General features: G+C 31.9%; 2 protein-coding genes across 2 annotated transcripts in view; one reads left to right on the forward strand and one right to left on the reverse strand.

The window, feature by feature from the left end:
* The window catches only part of LOC117116557 (meiotic recombination protein SPO11-like), a 7,969-nt gene extending 622 nt beyond the window's left edge, over positions 1-7,347 (reverse strand). The window contains exons 1-13 of the mRNA XM_033260625.1: positions 7,290-7,347; positions 5,406-5,565; positions 4,895-5,008; positions 4,273-4,386; positions 3,870-3,958; positions 3,378-3,444; positions 2,755-2,863; positions 2,496-2,582; positions 2,224-2,260; positions 1,947-2,056; positions 1,332-1,431; positions 1,040-1,077; positions 31-219 (exon numbers count right to left, since the gene is read on the reverse strand). Coding sequence (XP_033116516.1) covers positions 31-219; positions 1,040-1,077; positions 1,332-1,431; positions 1,947-2,056; positions 2,224-2,260; positions 2,496-2,582; positions 2,755-2,863; positions 3,378-3,444; positions 3,870-3,958; positions 4,273-4,386; positions 4,895-5,008; positions 5,406-5,557 — 1,206 coding nt within the window. The 5' untranslated portion in view covers positions 5,558-5,565; positions 7,290-7,347. The remainder of the gene's footprint in view (positions 1-30; positions 220-1,039; positions 1,078-1,331; positions 1,432-1,946; positions 2,057-2,223; positions 2,261-2,495; positions 2,583-2,754; positions 2,864-3,377; positions 3,445-3,869; positions 3,959-4,272; positions 4,387-4,894; positions 5,009-5,405; positions 5,566-7,289) is intronic.
* Positions 6,815-19,165, forward strand: part of LOC117116538 (brefeldin A-inhibited guanine nucleotide-exchange protein 1-like) — a 41,562-nt gene continuing 29,211 nt past the window's right edge. The window contains exons 1-3 of the mRNA XM_033260595.1: positions 6,815-7,065; positions 10,993-11,023; positions 11,243-11,384. Of these exons, the coding sequence (XP_033116486.1) occupies positions 6,942-7,065; positions 10,993-11,023; positions 11,243-11,384 (297 nt within the window). The 5' untranslated portion in view covers positions 6,815-6,941. The remainder of the gene's footprint in view (positions 7,066-10,992; positions 11,024-11,242; positions 11,385-19,165) is intronic.

Consider the following 19,165-nt stretch of genomic DNA (forward strand, 5'->3'; position numbering starts at 1 on the left):
ATATATTTAAAATCATTATTATTAACATACCTCCTTCATCCATTTTGGGATCTGTGTATAGTAAGGCCTCTTGATTAGTTCACTAGCTTTATCCATGTCTGCTTTGGTGAGGGGAATTAAGCTGTCCTTAGGTATCTGAAGACGTTTCACGTCCGAAGGGAGAACCCCTAACCATCGTATACTGGGGACCGTGAGGTTGTGTGAATCAAATGAATATGACTGGAATGAAGAAATTAATTTAAATGTTAATAAAAGGAAAATTATATCTACAAAATAATGCTAGTCAAATTATATGCTTTAATTGTGTCTTGTTTATTATCATTATTCTCTATGATATGGTTTATGTAGCAGTAAGATTTTGTTACATAGTCTTTAAACGTGCACATTGGCCATTTTGCACACGGTACCAACAGCTGACTGAGCTAGCTGCTCTCTTACTACCTGCCAATATAAGCCTATAAACAGTGGTGGCACCAGGATTTGTGGGGGAGGGGGTCCCGGTCACTCAAAATCTCTTGAAAGTGTTCCATGGGGACGAAAAATATGACAATTAAGGGGTTTTAAAGGCTTATTTAATCGATTTTGTGTCTACTAATGCAAAAAATACATATACATTTTTTTATCCCCAACGAATTGTGGTTTTTCTTCAAGACAGGGGGGCCCTGGAATGTCAACATTTTTAAAATCTATTTTATTACACTAAACTAACATTTATATATCTATATTTTATTCTATGCTGTTATTTTCCCCATTTTCAATGTTAAAAAAACAGTTTTAACAATTGGTAATGATTTCTGCCTGAGAAATGCCCAAAATCATAAATTTGAAGGCTGATTTCTCAAATATTGTTCTTTAAACTGCTGTATGTTTAAACTTCTCTAACTTCATGACCAAATGTCAGATTTGACTGATTCTTTTACCATTTTATAGCTTTCATTTTACTGTTTAACGCTATATTAATAACTCAATTAAATTTTTGCGACAAGTGACTGACTTGTCTTTGCCACATATATTGTCTAAGGAAAAAAAACAAATTTACCTTGGATCCAAATTTGTAGACACAAAGTATTTCAATACCTGTTTGAAAAGATTTATTAAAGATGAATAATAATATATTGCACTGTATTTGCTACTTTTAGTGACAACCATGGACTGTAGCTAAACAATGAAGTATACAGTACCATAGAGACAACATGCAAACATTCTGAATTTGTGATAAATGGGTTAGTTTGTGTGAGAATTCTTGCTTGCTCACACATTTCTAGGTGATGACGATGATGGTGATGATGATGATGATGATAATGATGATGATGCTGATAATTTGTACATACCATGTGGATCGGCATCAACTAGACCAAAAATAGGAAGATGTAAGGAATCCCATAACCTCTTGACCATCATCCTAGTGTTGATGTCTGGAAAGCCTTTACCCTGCCAGAACCAAAATTGAAGATGAAATCACAGCAATGTACCATATCAGGAGTATGGCTGAGGTTAAAGTGATTGTTAATATAGTAGTGGATGGAAGGGATTGACTGAGTGACTAATTGATTGACTGACTGATAAATTGATTGATTGATTGATCAATTGATTGATTGATTGATCAAATGATTGATTGATTGACTGATTGATTGACTGACTGACTAATTGATTGATTGATTGACTGATTGATTGAATAATTGATTTTCATAATTTTAATAGCCCAGGCAGATTCTATTTGCTCCCATGTGCTATCTGTTCCAATAGACATTTAGCACTGGAGTATCACAATCAAACCACTAGCAAATAAAAACAAATAAATCTTGCGCAGAGATTTTTACCATTTCACTCTTCAAATTCATGCATATTCCCAATTTATTAGGTTGTTCTTTTATAAACTAGTGGTAAGAAATATATGAACTGAATGAATGTATAAATAATGTATAAATGTAGAAATAAAAGCTTACTGTAATGATTATACAATGCTGGATTCTGTCCAGTAAACCATCATCTAGAAGCTTTTGAAACGTTGCATCCTTCTCAATGATTAAAATAAACTTTGCATCTGAACGAATATCTTGTTAATGTTGTTAAAAGAAAAGTCAAACCATATCAATTATGTATATTTACATCAGTATGCTATATTATAATAAGTACTTTTTTATGAAAAACATAAAATGTTGATCTCAAAATCTGTCTCTTATACACATCTAGATGTGTATAAGAGACAGACTAAAAGGATACTAGTGAGGCCTTCTACATGTGAGGGCACAAGAATTCCCTGCAATAAAAACAAAATCTTTAAATTACAAATAATCATTGAATAAGTAATAAGAAAATAAGAAATATGAACTAAATAAAAGAAGCAAAGAGAATATGACATGGAAAGCCAAACTGCATTATTGAAGAGTAAAGCCAGATTCACACTAGACTGGGCCTAATAGAGAATATAAGAAATAACAGTGGTCAATATAGGGTTTTGAAGAATAGATAAACAAAATAAAAAATAAACTTACAGTTGTAGATGTTGAGCAGTTGATGCAGTTACCATCGACTTCAATGAAGCTTAGATCCCCAGCTAGACATCCTTTAGATGTTGCCAACTAAAATAACCAAGAGGTTGAATATGAAATAGTAACAATGAGATAATAGCAACTAAAATTGATGGTGTTAATATTCTATTTCATATTTTCTATTGATTATGAAAATAAATATGATTCTGATTATTTAAAAAAAATAAAATATCTACCCAGATTCCCCAATTGTTTTGCTCACCAAGTGTAGATGATGCCGTGGAACAGACAACATACAAGCAATGCTGTCAGCTAGCTGATCCACTACTGACTGACTTCCATATAATTGAGGATCATTGTAATAGATGTCCCTAAAAAATTACAGGTCAATATTAAAGAATTTTATATTTTGCCTTAATCACATAGACAATAATAAGTAGTATTAATATTTTGAACATAATCACATAAGCATAAAAAGGAGTCTGATAAGACATATGCATGTATTTTTCAGCACTTGTTTGTTGGAGATAAAAAAAAATGTCAACCTTGAATTTTATGGGAGTTAAAGTAGTATCCCCATGTTTTCCCGAGATTTGTATACCTGGTGTCACATCTTACATGATCTAAGCCCACTATTTGACTCATGTTATATATGTGAACATTTAAATTATAATGAACAAGTGAAGTATCAGTCAGTACCGTAGCTTGTTGTTTTACACCACATTACCTCTGATTCTAAGAAACCCAAGTCCAATTACAAAAGTCTATTTTTTAAAATTTAATTTAGGTATTATAATCTGGCAAAATGTAATTTAACAAGATATTGGTCTTCAGTCGCATTTAGTTATATAATGATAATAACTTTTTTAATACATGGAAACCTACCGTTTAGTTGAGAATGTATTGCTTTGTACTAGCTTATAGCATTCAGACATCAGACTTAACGTGACAGCTGTACAAAGAAAAAAATACATGTTTATAAATTGGTGGTTTATTGTACTAGGTTATGCTTTGGTGTGGAGTTGAATAGCTTGCGGGGTTAAGATGGTTGTCGTCTAATTCCATGGTCATGGGTTCAATTCCTTTCACAGCAGCATTTTTTTCTCATGACAAATCCACTTTTTAAGCCTCTTTGAAAAAAATTACTTTACAAATCTTAACAAGTCCATGTGGGAGAACAATAGACAGACTTCTCTGTAACAGGTTACCCAGTACTGTATAAAGATTTTTTATAAATAATAAAAATAATAGAAATTCCACCTCTTTGTTATTGTTTATATCCATAAAAAGAATTTAACCCACAATCTAATACCCTTCATATGACATTTTCCTTTTCATCCCCTCTTGGCCTAAGCCATATGTTTTTAAGCTACTCACCAAACCTATTAGTTGACTTAATTGCATCAAATCTTAATTCACAAACATTTGTTCCCTTGTTCAACTTGAGTCCTACATCAGCTGAAAAACTTAGAAGTGTAATTGCATTATTAATATAGACCTATATATTAGGTCTATATTAATTTATATATTAATTTATATTCAGAAAAATTGACAATTCTTATTTAAAATAATTCAACAAAAATTTAAAAGAAAGATAGCAAATAACAATAAAACAGATATTATTGTGTATGTATATGTATTATTATAAATAATAATTAACTATAGGTCTATTTTGATTAGTTATATGTACAAATGTGTAGAAAATGATGAGTTAAGAATTAATGGATTTGGTGATCAAAAAAAAAAAATATATTAAAAATACAATTCAACCCCTACCTACCTTACATTTTGCCAGCTTGTACGATTACCAAGCTCAATTACAGGCGCTTCCCACTGTCGTAAACTTTCAATAACTTTCTCCATAACAACTTCTAATTTTCTCAGCACTTCATTTCTGAAGAAAAAACAATACATTATAAGAACAATAACAAGAAATAGGCCTAGGCCTATGCGTATCTTTTTTAGATAGGTTGGAGAGCATCGCGCCGACATATAAAATCATGCAGTGTTAAACGAAGTAAAAAAATAGGAAAAAGGAAACATACAATTGACATAATCAAGATTTAGAAATTTTACTGTGGGTAGAATCAGCCTATAAATTAATAACTAGGCATAAAATAGGCCATTACCTAGGCCATATGGGCCTGCCCCCGGCCTACCGTCGCGTAACTCTACCACCAAAGAGTATAAATAGAACAAGAGAGCAAAGTCCCGTTCGTAAAAACGTCATGCCTGTGTAGGACGCCCACTAACGGTTGTATATTCTTTTTATTACCCAGTGTATAGGTCTATTTTGATTAGTTATATGTACAAATGTGTAGAAAATGATGAGTTAAGAATTAATGGATTTGGTGATCAAAAAAAAAAAAAAATATTAAAAATACAATTCAACCCCTACCTACCTTACATTTTGCCAGCTTGTACGATTACCAAGCTCAATTACAGGCGCTTCCCACTGTCGTAAACTTTCAATAACTTTCTCCATAACAACTTCTAATTTTCTCAGCACTTCATTTCTGAAGAAAAAACAATACATTATAAGAACAATAACAAGAAATAGGCCTAGGCCTATGCGTATCTTTTTTAGATAGGTTGGAGAGCATCGCGCCGACATATGAAATCATGCAGTGTTAAACGAAGTAAAAAAATAGGAAAAAGGAAACATACAATTGACATAATCAAGATTTAGAAATTTTACTGTGGGTAGAATCAGCCTATAAATTACTAACTAGGCATAAAATAGGCCATTACCTAGGCCATATGGGCCTGCCCCCGGCCTACCGTCGCGTAACTACCACCACCACCACCACCACCATCAATGAATTCTGAGAAAAGCAGGCTATCCCCTGATTAGAATAAATTGATCGATATGTCTGATGTTTGTGCTGCGTTCACCATCTATGTTTAGCCTACCTTTGACGTAATGAAGAGCCCTCTTTATCTGAATCATCTGCTTGTTTCTCGTTTTCTTTGCTTAGAACAGTTATTCGTTCATGAAGTATATTTTCTTCGTGTAGTTTATCTAAATTATGCCAGAAATCATCACGCTCAACTTCCTCCGCCATTTGCCTGACTGAAAAAGTTTGTGAAGATTTTGACAACAGAGGGCGCATTTTTCTCTCGGTAGACCTAGAGCTGATTGAACCATTGATAAATATTAAATATAAGAGATACCTTAGCCTAATGTAACAAGTAGAAATATTGAATTTCTCATTTGAGGATTTTTTCCCTTCCCGACAACCCAAATGAGCTCGCAAAAATGGTTGAAAAATCTCAAAGAACTAGTTTTATAATCTTTAATTTATTTTATTTAGTTATAATTGACGTTCATTTAGGGGTCATCCATAATTATCAAAGTTTTCGAAAGAGTACAAAACATATGCTTTGGGGAAGAGGGGGTTGAAAGTGTAGGCATAAGTACTCTTTTATGAAAAACATAAAATGTTGATCTCAAAATGACACAAATCAACATTTTACTGTGTACTCTTTCGGGGGGAGGGAGGGGGTAACAGAGTATGTTTTGTACTCTTTTGAAAATGTTGATAATTATGGATGACCCCTTATTTCTTTTACTTGACAAGTACGTACATATACAGGGTATTGAATTACTCATTTGAGAATTATTTTGTACTCCTCGACAACTCAAATGAGCTCTCAAAAATGGTAGATAAATCTCAAAGTACTAGTTTCATAATCTTTAATTAATTTTATTTAGTTATAATTGACGTTCATTTATTTCTTTGACCGTACAAAAATACACACATATTGTACACAGTTGCAGTTAAATCAAGGAAAACCTCGACTATTATTCAAATAAATTTTGACCAGCTAATTTATAAGGATCGAATAGCTTCTAACAGGAACAGATCGGAAATTTTTTTTTATTCATTCGCTACAAAAATCCTTTAAGTGATTACCGTCAATTTAACCGGGTCTAGGCCTATGTAAAAAAAATTCAGGAAAAGTAGGCCTATTATTTATATGACCATTGACAGGATACAGAATTGTAATTGTCATTTAGTAACTTAAATTGAATTTTCAATATTTCAGCAGGTCATGACAGACAGTATGAAACTGATACAATTAAATCAGGCGGCAGACAAGTAAGACTGAGAATGACGAACATCACATTGTATATTTCGTTACTTATCTTTATACTAATCACTCGTAGGCTTTTTTATACCTATATAGTCCAATATTGATATTACATTACTCTCTGTCGGTGGTGGATGACGGTTTACAAGTACATGTGGTGGTACACCGTGAGTGTTAAAATAATCGCAAGGGAGCCCTCTGTAAATCACGTGACATTACAAGTTCAAGTATGGCCGCTATCACCACCGGTGATGTGGAATCTTGTAATTGATGGCAGAACAATAATATTATAATTTATGTTTCTTGTTCATCCTAATTTTGCTCTTCTGACTGTCGCAATAAGTGATCTACAAGATGCAGGACGCTCTGAAGTCTAATAATATGTTTTTACGCAGAGCTTTGGAAAAAATACTAAATGAAAAAGAAACGAAGAAATCGTACAACTCACAACTGAAAAAGGCCTGCGAAGTTGCACTGGGTAAGGAAGTAGCTGTACTCCCGCGAAAGGGGGGCGTAGGCCCTAGGCCTAGGCTTATATTGGTTCATGAGCCAGCCTAGGCCCAGGTGGAGTTTGGGCATACAGTACTTGTTTCTTTTGCATTTGGTCTTATGATTAGAAAAGCTTATTTCCAGGCAAAACTACGATATGATTTTGGTGTAACATAATAGTACCATAGGCTAGCCTAATACTAGGCCTAATACCTGCAGCCTACTAACTAGGCTAGGACCTAGGCCAAGGCTACTTAGTACTACAGCAAACAAGCAGGAAGGGAAGAGAACCCTAACCATTTCAGACTAGACAGAGTCAAAGGAGGGGGATGCCCTCTTAGGACTTCCAAAGGCTAGGCAATAGGTAGGCAAGCCTTTTATTTTTTTCTCTACTACGTATATAAGTAGCATAATTACTATAGCCTAGCTAGTATAATTTCTCGATGTCAAGTCCCAACTGAAGGAGATCCTTTTGAGTATTCAACAAAATGACGTAATCATAGCCTAGGCCCTAGCCCCACTAGCCCTAGGCCTATCTCATTGAGTTCTATGAAAATTCTGCAGCTAATAATAATATAAATCATGTTTGGTAGTACTGTAGTACATTAACGGTGAAAACAAAGTTTTTCACTTGTCATTTACAATGCAGGTATCAGATGAATATTTCCAAAAATAGTGAAAAATTTGATATAGACTAAGGCCTAGCTGAATGCATTAACAACATATTCAGGGAAAATCGTTGTATTAATACAAAAATGATAAATACACATTGCTAGGCATTTAACTTGGAACTTCTTACTACAATTAACAACAATTGTTTTCAAACATGATTCACATTTCACAAGGATGAGTATAGGGGAAAGAGAAGGATTTGAAATTTAAAAGGATCAAAATTTGGAATTGATCTTGTTGCTGGTGGATTGGTTTTTGTTCTAATTTATCTGTTTGTAATTAATAGAATATTTCAATTTATATAGAAACAAGAAATTCTCAAGAGCTTACATTTGAGATGACATTTGAGACCTTCCCCCATTCTCATGTTCCATTCCAATTTTTTCATGTTACCTGTATCATTCTAGTTCTATTCAGTTACTCATCTACTGTACGCCTGTTTAGCATATCTGGATAAGTCCAACAGGGGCTGTGAGAAGGACCAGTACACTGGAGTAATCCCCTGTATTTATCTCGGATGTACTGGGTTCCTCATAGTGCACATGAGCCAATTGTGTACGTTGGGCCTGTGGTTTATCCTCCTTATCCGAGAAGACTTGTTCCACCTGTACATACAGTATAGACATGAATTGAAATATCAAGCTAATGTTGTTTCTTGTTGGCAGTTTGGAAAGTGTCGGCTATATGATAATTAATAAAGGCATATTTGTAAGCTGAAATTCATGCATTTGGAAAAAAAAAAAACTACTGAAGGCTCCCTTGTACTGTATGTATCGATTGTGTTGTCAATATATTTTATTATAATGATCTTCAGAGAAGGAGTAGGATGAAAGGAGGGAGATTAGACATACTGTATGAATATGTTATTGCTCAGGGTACCAAGATGTTAAACAACATCCAAACTAATATTCCTCCATGATCCATCCACCACAATCCAAAAATTTATTTCCCATATAGTGAAATAATGTGGGTTTGTACTTTACAGACAAAACAATATTACAGATAAAAATCCAGTATTACATTTTCAGAAAATAATAGTGGATTGTCTCCAAGTTCTGAACAATTGAGTATTTAGAAGTATAACTTGTAATATTCTATTGTCTGTGTTTTGTTAGAGTCAAACAAAGGTATCAGAGAAAATTGTAACAATATATTCAATAGTGTTAGTAATCTTTCAAGCATGTGCCGAAAAATAATGTAAACTATTCAAATAATGTGTTTCATATAAAGTAGATTCACTATACTGTAATTTGCACTTGGGGAATACTGGTATCTACTCCAATTCTTACTCCTATCATGGAGGACTGTGATATGCTTCATTGGTTTAATGTTGTTTATTAGGATTTACATGACTAGCAGCTTATACTTAACCTCATCACAATTGACTTAACCATTACATTTGAGAATACATGAATGCGAGTTTATGTGGTTAAAATATTTACTACAACAGGATGCTTAATTACAATACTCAAGATTTGAGCTAAATGACTTGAAAAATACATTCAAATTTGTATTACGGTATACTGTACCTTGGTAATTAATAATTTACAGACATTCTCAGAAATGTACTGACACATTCATTTGCAATGAATTCATTTAGGCTTCTTGTTGAAGGATTACTAAACAGTAAGTAAGTAACAGTAACATTAACAAATCAAACACTGAACTGTAGTGTATATTTTTCAATAGAAATTAGAGAGATTTTGAGAATACTTTATACCATGCTAATATTAACATACCTTTCCTTAGACCCTTAACTGACTAGTTGTCATTTTCAAATATAAAATCCAAATTAATGAAAACTGAATTGTTCCTATCATTTAAGGTGATAACTTAATTTTTCTTTCAAATGAAAAAGTCAGTGTTTTGATTTATTTTTTTTTTGTCTGATTTCACCACCCAGACAGTATGTTTATGCAACCAAAAGGAAAAAACTGCGAATATTATCATTGAATTGCCACCAATTTTAAATGTGATGGAGAAGCCACACATACTAAGTAGTTGGTTCTATTTTTAGACTATGATATCATCATAGTTTTGGTGGATTAGTCAGTGCTTAAGAACAGTATGTTGTTTTAATATCAGTACAAGCATTGAGGTTCAAGCATACCAGACATATCATACTAACCTATAGTTATTATAATAATGTTGCAAATGATCCTACCATCCCATACTTTTATTCAATTTATTAGTATATTAAACAATTTTTATTTATTTGCTATCTAGCAAGATTGATCATTTAGGACCACAACGCTTTAATTTCTTTTGAATTGGAAAGACATTCTGTACTGTAGGCTGCAATAATTTATTTCTAAGCACTGTTGTAATTTTAAATTATTAAGTACAAGATGATTCTTGATGACCTTTTCAATATAAACTAGCAAACCATAGCTCAGATTTAATTAATAAAAAATTATTATAGAATAGATGCCAATTAAATGAGATTATTTTTATATGCAAATTTATGTATTAAAAAAAATTATATTAGTAAATTGTTTAGTACAGTGCTTTGTAGGAAAATTACAGCACTGATAATACAGTAATAACCCAGCATTTATACTGTGCCATCTGCATAGATAATTTGTACCCATGGCTATTGGATCAAGATTGGATATCGGTACACATACAGACATGTTTGTCTTTTTTTTTTCTTCAGTAATACTCTGATTAGTTTTCCCGGATATTGACCCATGATGGTTTCAGTAAGAAATATTGAAATGAACCTAAATGAAACAGCCTCCGCTTCCTGTTGAGTCCCGTAATAGTGTATTCCTGCAATAGTACAGTACGGTTAAATTCCGCACAAAAAAACAATACATTAGAAAAATTATATTTTAATCCCTGGGTGGTCGACAAACATTGATCCCTGTAATGTCTTCCAAGGACATAAGCCGGCATTGATTGGATAACCTGTTAGCTGGAAGCCCATTTTCTTATGCATAAATTTAAATAAATTAATTCTCTTCTTTAATGTTATAGAATAAAAAGCTGTCAACATAATTGTTTCAAACAGAATTGTTGCAATTCCTTTTTTTTTTTAGTATTCTCATTGAATAAAAAAAAAAACCAGTCAATCTTTTTTATACTACAGTATCAAGGATAAACATAATAATAAATAAATGTTACTTTGTTTAATTATACTCGAATAAAAACAAAAAATATAGATAATAAATCTAACAATTTTGATAACCTGGGATTATTACCGTAATTATTGTTAACATTTTGTTTTAATTCTATTTTCCAGGTGAGATAAAATCTGAACAAGGGGAAACAAAGTAAGTGTGCATGTCTATCAATCTGAATTTGCAACTGTCTGTCCTTTTTTTTTTACCCAATACACAGTAGATAAATTTTTAGATCTACCGATTTACAGTATGTACACAGAAGCAGTGTAAAAATCACTGTTCTTTAATGCATCATAGTTTTTATAATAGTTTTCTTTCGTTTTTGTTTATTTTGTCTGATTTTTTTTTAAATTTTTTTAAATTCTTCAGGAGCCCAAAAGAGTCTTCGGCGCTTCCTTTACCACAGAGCAACATCAACATCATCGCGGCCGATAAATATTTCCTGCCATTTGAGCTAGCCTGTCAATCGAAATCAGCCCGCATCGTAAATATTGCGCTTGACTGCTTACAGGTAAGGAAAATCCCTCTTAATACTTTGAATTCACCCAGCATCTAATTGCTGGGTGAAGTTGCACATCACTTGTTGCTCTGGTAGCAGATGATGGTGTGGCCTCAGTCATAATGTCCAGGCCAGTGATATGATAATATCTGATATCCAGGCTTCTTATAGTCCAGGTATATTATAGAAAGTGTTAAGTGAGTATGCACAGTATGTTAAATGTTGGTGCACAGTTGTGTATGCAAGATATTAGAAAACATGCACAGTAGTGCATTTTAGATATTAGTGAACACGTTCAGTGCTTGAATTTTGTTTGACATTTTATCTCTTGCTGGTCATGTGACTTTAATCAGGTACAATATCAGAACATATCTGTTTGTTTACATTTTACACATGGGAAATAGTGGTGATAAGACGCAAAGGTCAAATGAAGAAGACTGTCTCAATGATGTGTATTAAATGCGAGCCAACCAGAAAAGGACAGATTTTAACAGTTCAGCCTTGTTAATATGTTGAAACCCTAGCATTCCAATGGTAAATTGTTGATGTTCAGTTTTACTAACTACATTTTTTCGCCAAAATGGTCATTATTTAGAGCGATCGAAATTTTAAAATAATGATAATTGCAAAGGAACTGAATGCTCATCATGTTCTGATTCTATGGAAGACATTATACTCTTTGTTATTTTAATGTGAATAATTCAAGACAAGCAGCTCTTTAAAGTTCATGATGCACAGTATGAAATTGATTTTGAATCGGTCAATAGCATCATCTTGGTTTGTATTCAACAACTTTTTCTCCATGCTAAACATTGCTATCCTTAAAGTATTAATATTAAATAATTGTTATTAATTAGTACATATGATTGTCAATATTAATCATGAAATTTTATTGAACTGTTAATATCATCAAATTGTTATTATATTAGGGAATTTTACTAATATTGTAAAGCCCATTATTTTCGCTGCCCTTTATTTTTGTGATTTTACAATTTAAAATATTTCGTTTTCTTCTATTTCCGCCATTACTGTGTACAATTTTCAGTCGTTTTTTTAACATGATGCAGAAGCCAAAAATTATGTCTCTTAGTCTATATTTGTGCTAGTCAGAATAGAGCTCCCAAATTGTGGTGAGTTTCTTCTGATTTTTCAAGAAATCACCGACTGTACCCTCCCGTTTTTTAGGCTAGCTACCAAAGCAGGCCTACTGCAGCTACTCCAGGGCATGTAAAAATTAGAAAAGAAGTTAAACGATTATGGTTTTAAATCCTGTTTTATAAAAAATTTTTTTTTTTTTCCTAAAGCTAAATATCACTCTTGGTTGTTTGCTCGTACATTGATATTCAAAGTGAAACATGATTAAGATAATAGAAACAATATATACTATTTAATACAAAAAATGAAAAAAAATATTTCTTTCAAAATATTTTTTTAGTACCATAGAAAACATGCACGAGAGGGTGATAAACTAATACTTTTTTTTATTTGGCCTTAGCTAGTACCGCCACTCTACACCACTAACACTCTGTCTGGCTATGTGAAGTGAAGTGTGATGTAATGGCCTAGGCAGCCAAGAAAGCTATAGCCTGTAATTTTGAAGACACAACTATCATTTAGAATTTTGCTATTTTTGTGCGCCCTTAAATTTCGCGATCATGAAAATAAAGGGCTTTACTTAGTTATTTACTGTACTGTAACTGAATTATATTAATTAACTGTATGAATGGTTAATTGATATATGCTTTAAAACTATTGTGAATAAAGACAACAAGCTAACAAAAACATTGAAACTACAGGTAGCTTGAAATGCATCTAATTTAAACGGAAAATGATTAACTTTCTCCCTGCAAGAGTGCAATTGAAATGTTTGAATGAGAATATCAAAAGAAAAATGAATCGAAATAAGTTAAGCAGTAAGAAGAGAATGAAGTTATATCTTGGCTGTTAAAGTTTACATAAATACTTTGATTGTTTCTAAAGTGGAACTGCATTTTAATTATTTTGAGTATCTAAATATTCATGCTTGTTTTAGAGCCAGGGTATTCCACATTTAATGTCGAAAAATATGGTGCCTTTACGCTAAAGAGGGTTAGGCTAACTATTATCGAGATATCTTACGGTACCCAGGATTTATCGACCCATAAAAAAGTTAAAATTAATATTATTATTATTAACATTGATAAAAATAATGGTAAAAATGCGGTTTGGCTCAGTGGTTTTTATTCCGGTTGATGAACTTGTAGTCAGCAGGGGTACAAACAAATACAAACAGTAACAGACCCCATGGATGGCAAAAGGAACAAGGGAAAACAACGTAAAAGATTAAGAGATGAGATCGAAATTTATAGGGGAAGAGTGAAATGGTGCAACACAGCCAGAGAAAAAGATTGATTTGGCATTGATATCCTGAAACATTGTCCAGCAGTGGACTGACAATAGCTGATGATGAAGTCGAGCCTTGAGTCTAGGTGACAGCTTAATTAATCTACCATATGGGATTACAACCCAGACAAACCCAGCCGCAGGAAGAATTAGATGACCCACCCTTTGATAATTCCATATTCGGTTTTATTATTTTAACATAAATTTTATTTTAAAATTATTGCAGTAAAAAATTAGGCCTATCCTTTTAACAATAAATAAGCATATTGAAGGGCTATATTTATTGATCTATAGGAAAATACAGTTACAGATTTATTTATTAAAATAGCTAACTTAAATATAACAAAATTTACACATAAGATAAATTTGGAAGAAGCTGTATACACAAATTGAATAAGTTACAGAAGTTACAGCGTTTTTTTATAGGAAATATTTCTTGATTTAACAAGTGCTTGCTTTTTCTACATTAGTCTAAGTTCGTAATTTTGAGACTTAAAGCAGATAAAATTTGCTTTGGGGTGTTGGATACAATCACATTGTCTGCAAAATTAGATAGGTCTTATGAATTGAACTTAACCTATTTTAAACCGAAGGACTTCTACAGCTGAATTCTTGTGCAATAGGTAAGCCTAACACATGCAAATGCCTAGTCGGTAATGAACAACAAATAGCTCATGGGTTACCACTATCGTACAGTATACAGTACAAGACACCCACTTGTTGTGTAGCTTTACAATTCAGTCAAAAATTCATGTTCATGAACCAAGGCATAATAATTCGTATAGTAGGCCTACGATCTTCATATTTTGGTTTTATTGAACTGTAGTGTCAAACATTATATTTTGTGGTTACTCTTTAGAGGCATAGTATTTTTTTTTTTCCAAACGGTGCAAGATAGCCCTCTGTAGTAGGACACAAGCTGTCGGTCACTCTTTCATTATTATCAACTTAATTACATGTTAGGCCTGCGAATTATCCTAATGACCACTTAGATCTCCGACAATTGAGTAATTATACATGCATCTGGCTGCAGTACGGATAGTCTTTGTGATACCGCAACAGCACAAGATTCTCACTTCTTATCCAGGGCAGTTCATGGTGGATACAAGTGAGGCAGATTTTCACATGCAGTATCCATGGATACAGAGTATACAAACCATTTATGAAAAACTTAGTATTGTACATAATATCATTGTTATTATAATTTACAGTGGATTTTACTGAATTGAAATAAAATAGTAATAAATCAATTAAACAAATTGTAATTATGATAATGGTATACATGTTTCATAAAGTAGGATTGATAAGAATTTATGACTAATTAGATTAATAGTATTCAGCTCTCCCTGATGTCTGTTCCCCACACATCCCCCCCCCCCCCCCCCCCCCCGAATGCAGTACAGTATGCTTTCAACTGAAAATTAATGCCATGAAAGAATTCCTTGCTAATTATCAGACATAGTTATATTTCTTTCTATTCTTTTGCAAACAATAGAACCTTAAATTTGCTGTACAGATCAATTTATAGATTAGATCACCTAATACAGATTGTTTCCTTTATGTGTGAAAAACTTATTATATCTTTTGAATGCTATTTAATGTTTAGATTGGATTTTTAAAGGTTTTTTTTATTCACAAAATCTATAATGATTATTTAACAGTATGGTACACTGTGTTAAAATATGGTTTTGGAAATAACCATTGTTATGGTGTTCTCCACCCTTTTAGTGGGACAATTACTGATTGTCAACCCTATTGTGAAAATAATATTATTCTACTATTTAAAAAAAGAATATGAGTTGCAAGGAAATCATATCCAGTGTTGTTTTCTCCATTAATTTGTGTCCTTGATGTACTTAATTGATGCTTGTTCATCCAGTTGTAGACTCAGTGATGTATTTTGTATTGATTCTATTGATTTACCATTTTGCAGGAAGGCATAATCCATTATACCATGGACCTATTTAGTAATTATATATTATTTATATCCTTTTTTTTTAATTATTATTATGGGTGCATGACTGCTCAATTTAAAAAAAGCCAGAAATTTATATAAAGGAAAATCTTTTAAATATGAAGAATCCTCTATGCAATAATAGAATATATTACTGGTGAAATAACTTCCTTTATTGATACTTCAGTAATAAAGGTGTGGCAATATATTATTTTGATAAATATAACAGATTTAAACAATTTGAAAATAATTTTCATAAGGCGTGTATGGATAAATACCCCTCTACAATAAATGGAATAGCCTGTTATAGTTTATACTATTTTTTTTGGTATGGAAATAGATTATTCCAGGGCCCACTATAATCGTCTGTATAATTAATTTAGATAGATTCTGTTTTTGCTAATAATTGTACAGCTGTAGGCCTATTGTGTGTTACGTTCTGTTGACATGAATATTCATGAGATTGTATGAACCCCTTGCATCCACAGTTCACCTAAAAAAACATGACAGCATAGAAAAATTAGGAAAACGATGATGGTTTTCTTTGCTTTATTTTACGAGAAATATTGAGGCTAGGAATGAAATAGATCTGACATGGCTATTGTTATAAAAAATTATAATGTAATGTGACTATGCCTGTCCCTATTGACTTAACACTCACCACATAGCTTTGTGGAAATCATTATTAAAAAAGTCAATATATGCATCTAGGAGCTGATGCACTTGGGTGTCAGAAAAAAAAACTCACTACAAAAGCAATTTCCACATTCCCAGATCCTGATGAAACCAACATGTTTATTGCAGGGGTTCTGCTTTTGTGTAAATTTCTGAAAGACCGAGTAAATTATAAATTAATAGATTGTTTATTTTGTTTAAAAAAATACTTTACAGAAAAAATAATAAAATTGTATTTTTACATTACAGAAAAAAATCCTTATATTAAAGATTCCAAAATATTCATTTTTAATTTTAAGTCAGATTCATGATAGATTTATACCATGGATTCATGCATTCATTTTGATTTAGCGAAATCAAGTTAATGAGTAATTAAGAGCAATATGAAATGAATGCAGTGGTTGTCTGTGGTTGCATTCTATCTTTTAGGCTGCTTTCCTGGTAAATTATAGGTTTAGCATACATTCTTTTGTTGGTTCTGAATACAACATGGCCCTTGGGCATGTTGAAGAATGCAACTCTTGGAAGAGAGCAGGGTTTACTTCCTGATCTACAAACCCAATTCACCATCAGGGGTGATGTAGCCTGTAGATGCTACATGATCCCGATCCCAAGAGCCCATCTTGAATAACTACTGTACACGCTTGTTGAGCCATAATACTTGCTCACCATTTTACCCGCCCACCATTTTACCCAGTATGGTTGGGGTTGAGGTTGAATTTTGTTTTTTAGTTTAGGACTTGAAAAATAGCACTTGAAACAATGTTTGCACTTATAAAAATGTTTTCATGTCAAAACTATGTTGTTGTTTTTTTTTTTGGTTGAGTGTCTATTTGAAAACATCTACAAATATATAATAATGATAAAGTAAACTTTTTAAAACCTATTATTTCACTAAACTTTTTCCCAATTATGACAGAATGCTATACATCAATGCATTCATTTGTCTTAGCCTGACCATGATAATATAGGTAGGCCTACCTCAAATGTAAATAGGATATAATAAAGGGGTCATGAAGGTTAATAATCAAATCATTCTGAATAGTGTTCCACTCCAACCTAAATTCTTAAGTATGCCATCGCTGTTTTAAGTGCGGATGTTGGGCAGTACAGTCAATATAGCAATGCACTGGCTGTCGCTCAAAGATGGAAATTTACTATTTTATGTGTGTAATTAAAAGACTAACTGTCGTGTGTGGAGCTAATAAACTAATAATAATGAAATTCAATATTTGCAATATTAACTTATAATAAGTAAATTATTTTTAGCAAGAAAATATTCTTTGCAAATTAACAGTATGCAATGTATTTAAAAATTTGATAATTATATCTTTTTAAATAAATGAGTAGTATTATGTTTTGAATGTATTTATGAAGTGTTTTTCATATTTTTTAACAAAACAATCTTCTACCAGTATACTGATGATAAACCTGATCAAAGAACATTGCCTACAATTATTTGAGAGCATATTTCATTTTTACTATAGTAATACTATAGTAAATGTAATATAATAATATAATAATAGTAAATATATAGTAATAATGAAATTCAATATGTGCAATATTAACAATAAATATAATAATAATATTAATAATATAATAATATAATATAGTAAATATATAGTAATAATGAAAGTCAATATGTGCAATATTAACTTATAATAAGTAAATTATTTTTAGCAAGAAAATATTCTTTGCAAATTAACAGTATGCAATCTATTTAAAATTCGATAATTATATCTTTTTAAATAAATGAGCAGTATTATGTTTTGAATGTGTTTATGAAGTGTTAGAACATGGCCTACTATTATTTGAGAGCATATTTTATTTTTACTATAGTATATGAACAAACATGCTTCACCATGAAACGATAATTATCAAATAATTATTATGGTTCTTATTTGTTCAAAAATCAGGAGGTAACATTTATGATGCATGATAAATCTTGAGTTCATGCCTTTTCAAAATATTCACTGTACCATATTGAAACTAGTGCATTTATATTGATTGTCGAAAAATCATTCTGATATGAAGTATAGTTTGAAATTTACATTTGAATTTATACGACAGTGCCTGTTGCTGATAATAATAATAATAATTTGGATTTGTAAAGCGCAAAATACATAGGTCTCTGTGCGCTAGAAATTAAATAAACAAATTAAACAAATTAAAATAAACTAAAGAGATGAGTCTTGAGACGAAGATATATTGACAAAAATAATTGGAAACATCGCAAAAATGGAGATCCAATATTCATCTATACTTTTATGTATTTTATACAGTATAACATACAGAAATTTTCTTTCAATTTACCCATCGACAATCAAAATCTACTATGCCGTAAGGCAAGGTGGTATTATAATGTTCCCTTGGAGTTTTGATAGGGCACATTCTTCTCAAAGTATTAATTGTGTTTACTGTAAATGCTCGAATAAGAGCTGCACCAACGTTACATATTTCACTAAGCACCAGTTTCGAATATGCGAGAGTTTGTTTGCTTGTTTGTAAGTAAAAGAAACTGTTTGAGAAACAGGATTTTAAATACAATGTATACAGTGTTAAAATGAATAAATAACACAATGAAAACCCAAAGCATCCCGCCAATATTTTTTATAAGCGCCACTCACAAATAAGCACCGCGCTGAAGCCTCCAAAAATGTGCCTCAGCGCTTATTCGAGCATTGGTATGGTAGATCCAGTGGTATTAAACTAGCTATCTAGAAACACCTTTATAAGTGTATAACTTATTTTTTTGAGAAAATATACACATACAGTACTGTAC

This window comes from Anneissia japonica, unplaced genomic scaffold, assembly GCF_011630105.1.
Source record: "Anneissia japonica isolate Jap-2015-1 unplaced genomic scaffold, ASM1163010v1 scaffold4058_len632159_cov189, whole genome shotgun sequence".
Lineage (NCBI taxonomy): Eukaryota > Metazoa > Echinodermata > Crinoidea > Comatulida > Comatulidae > Anneissia > Anneissia japonica.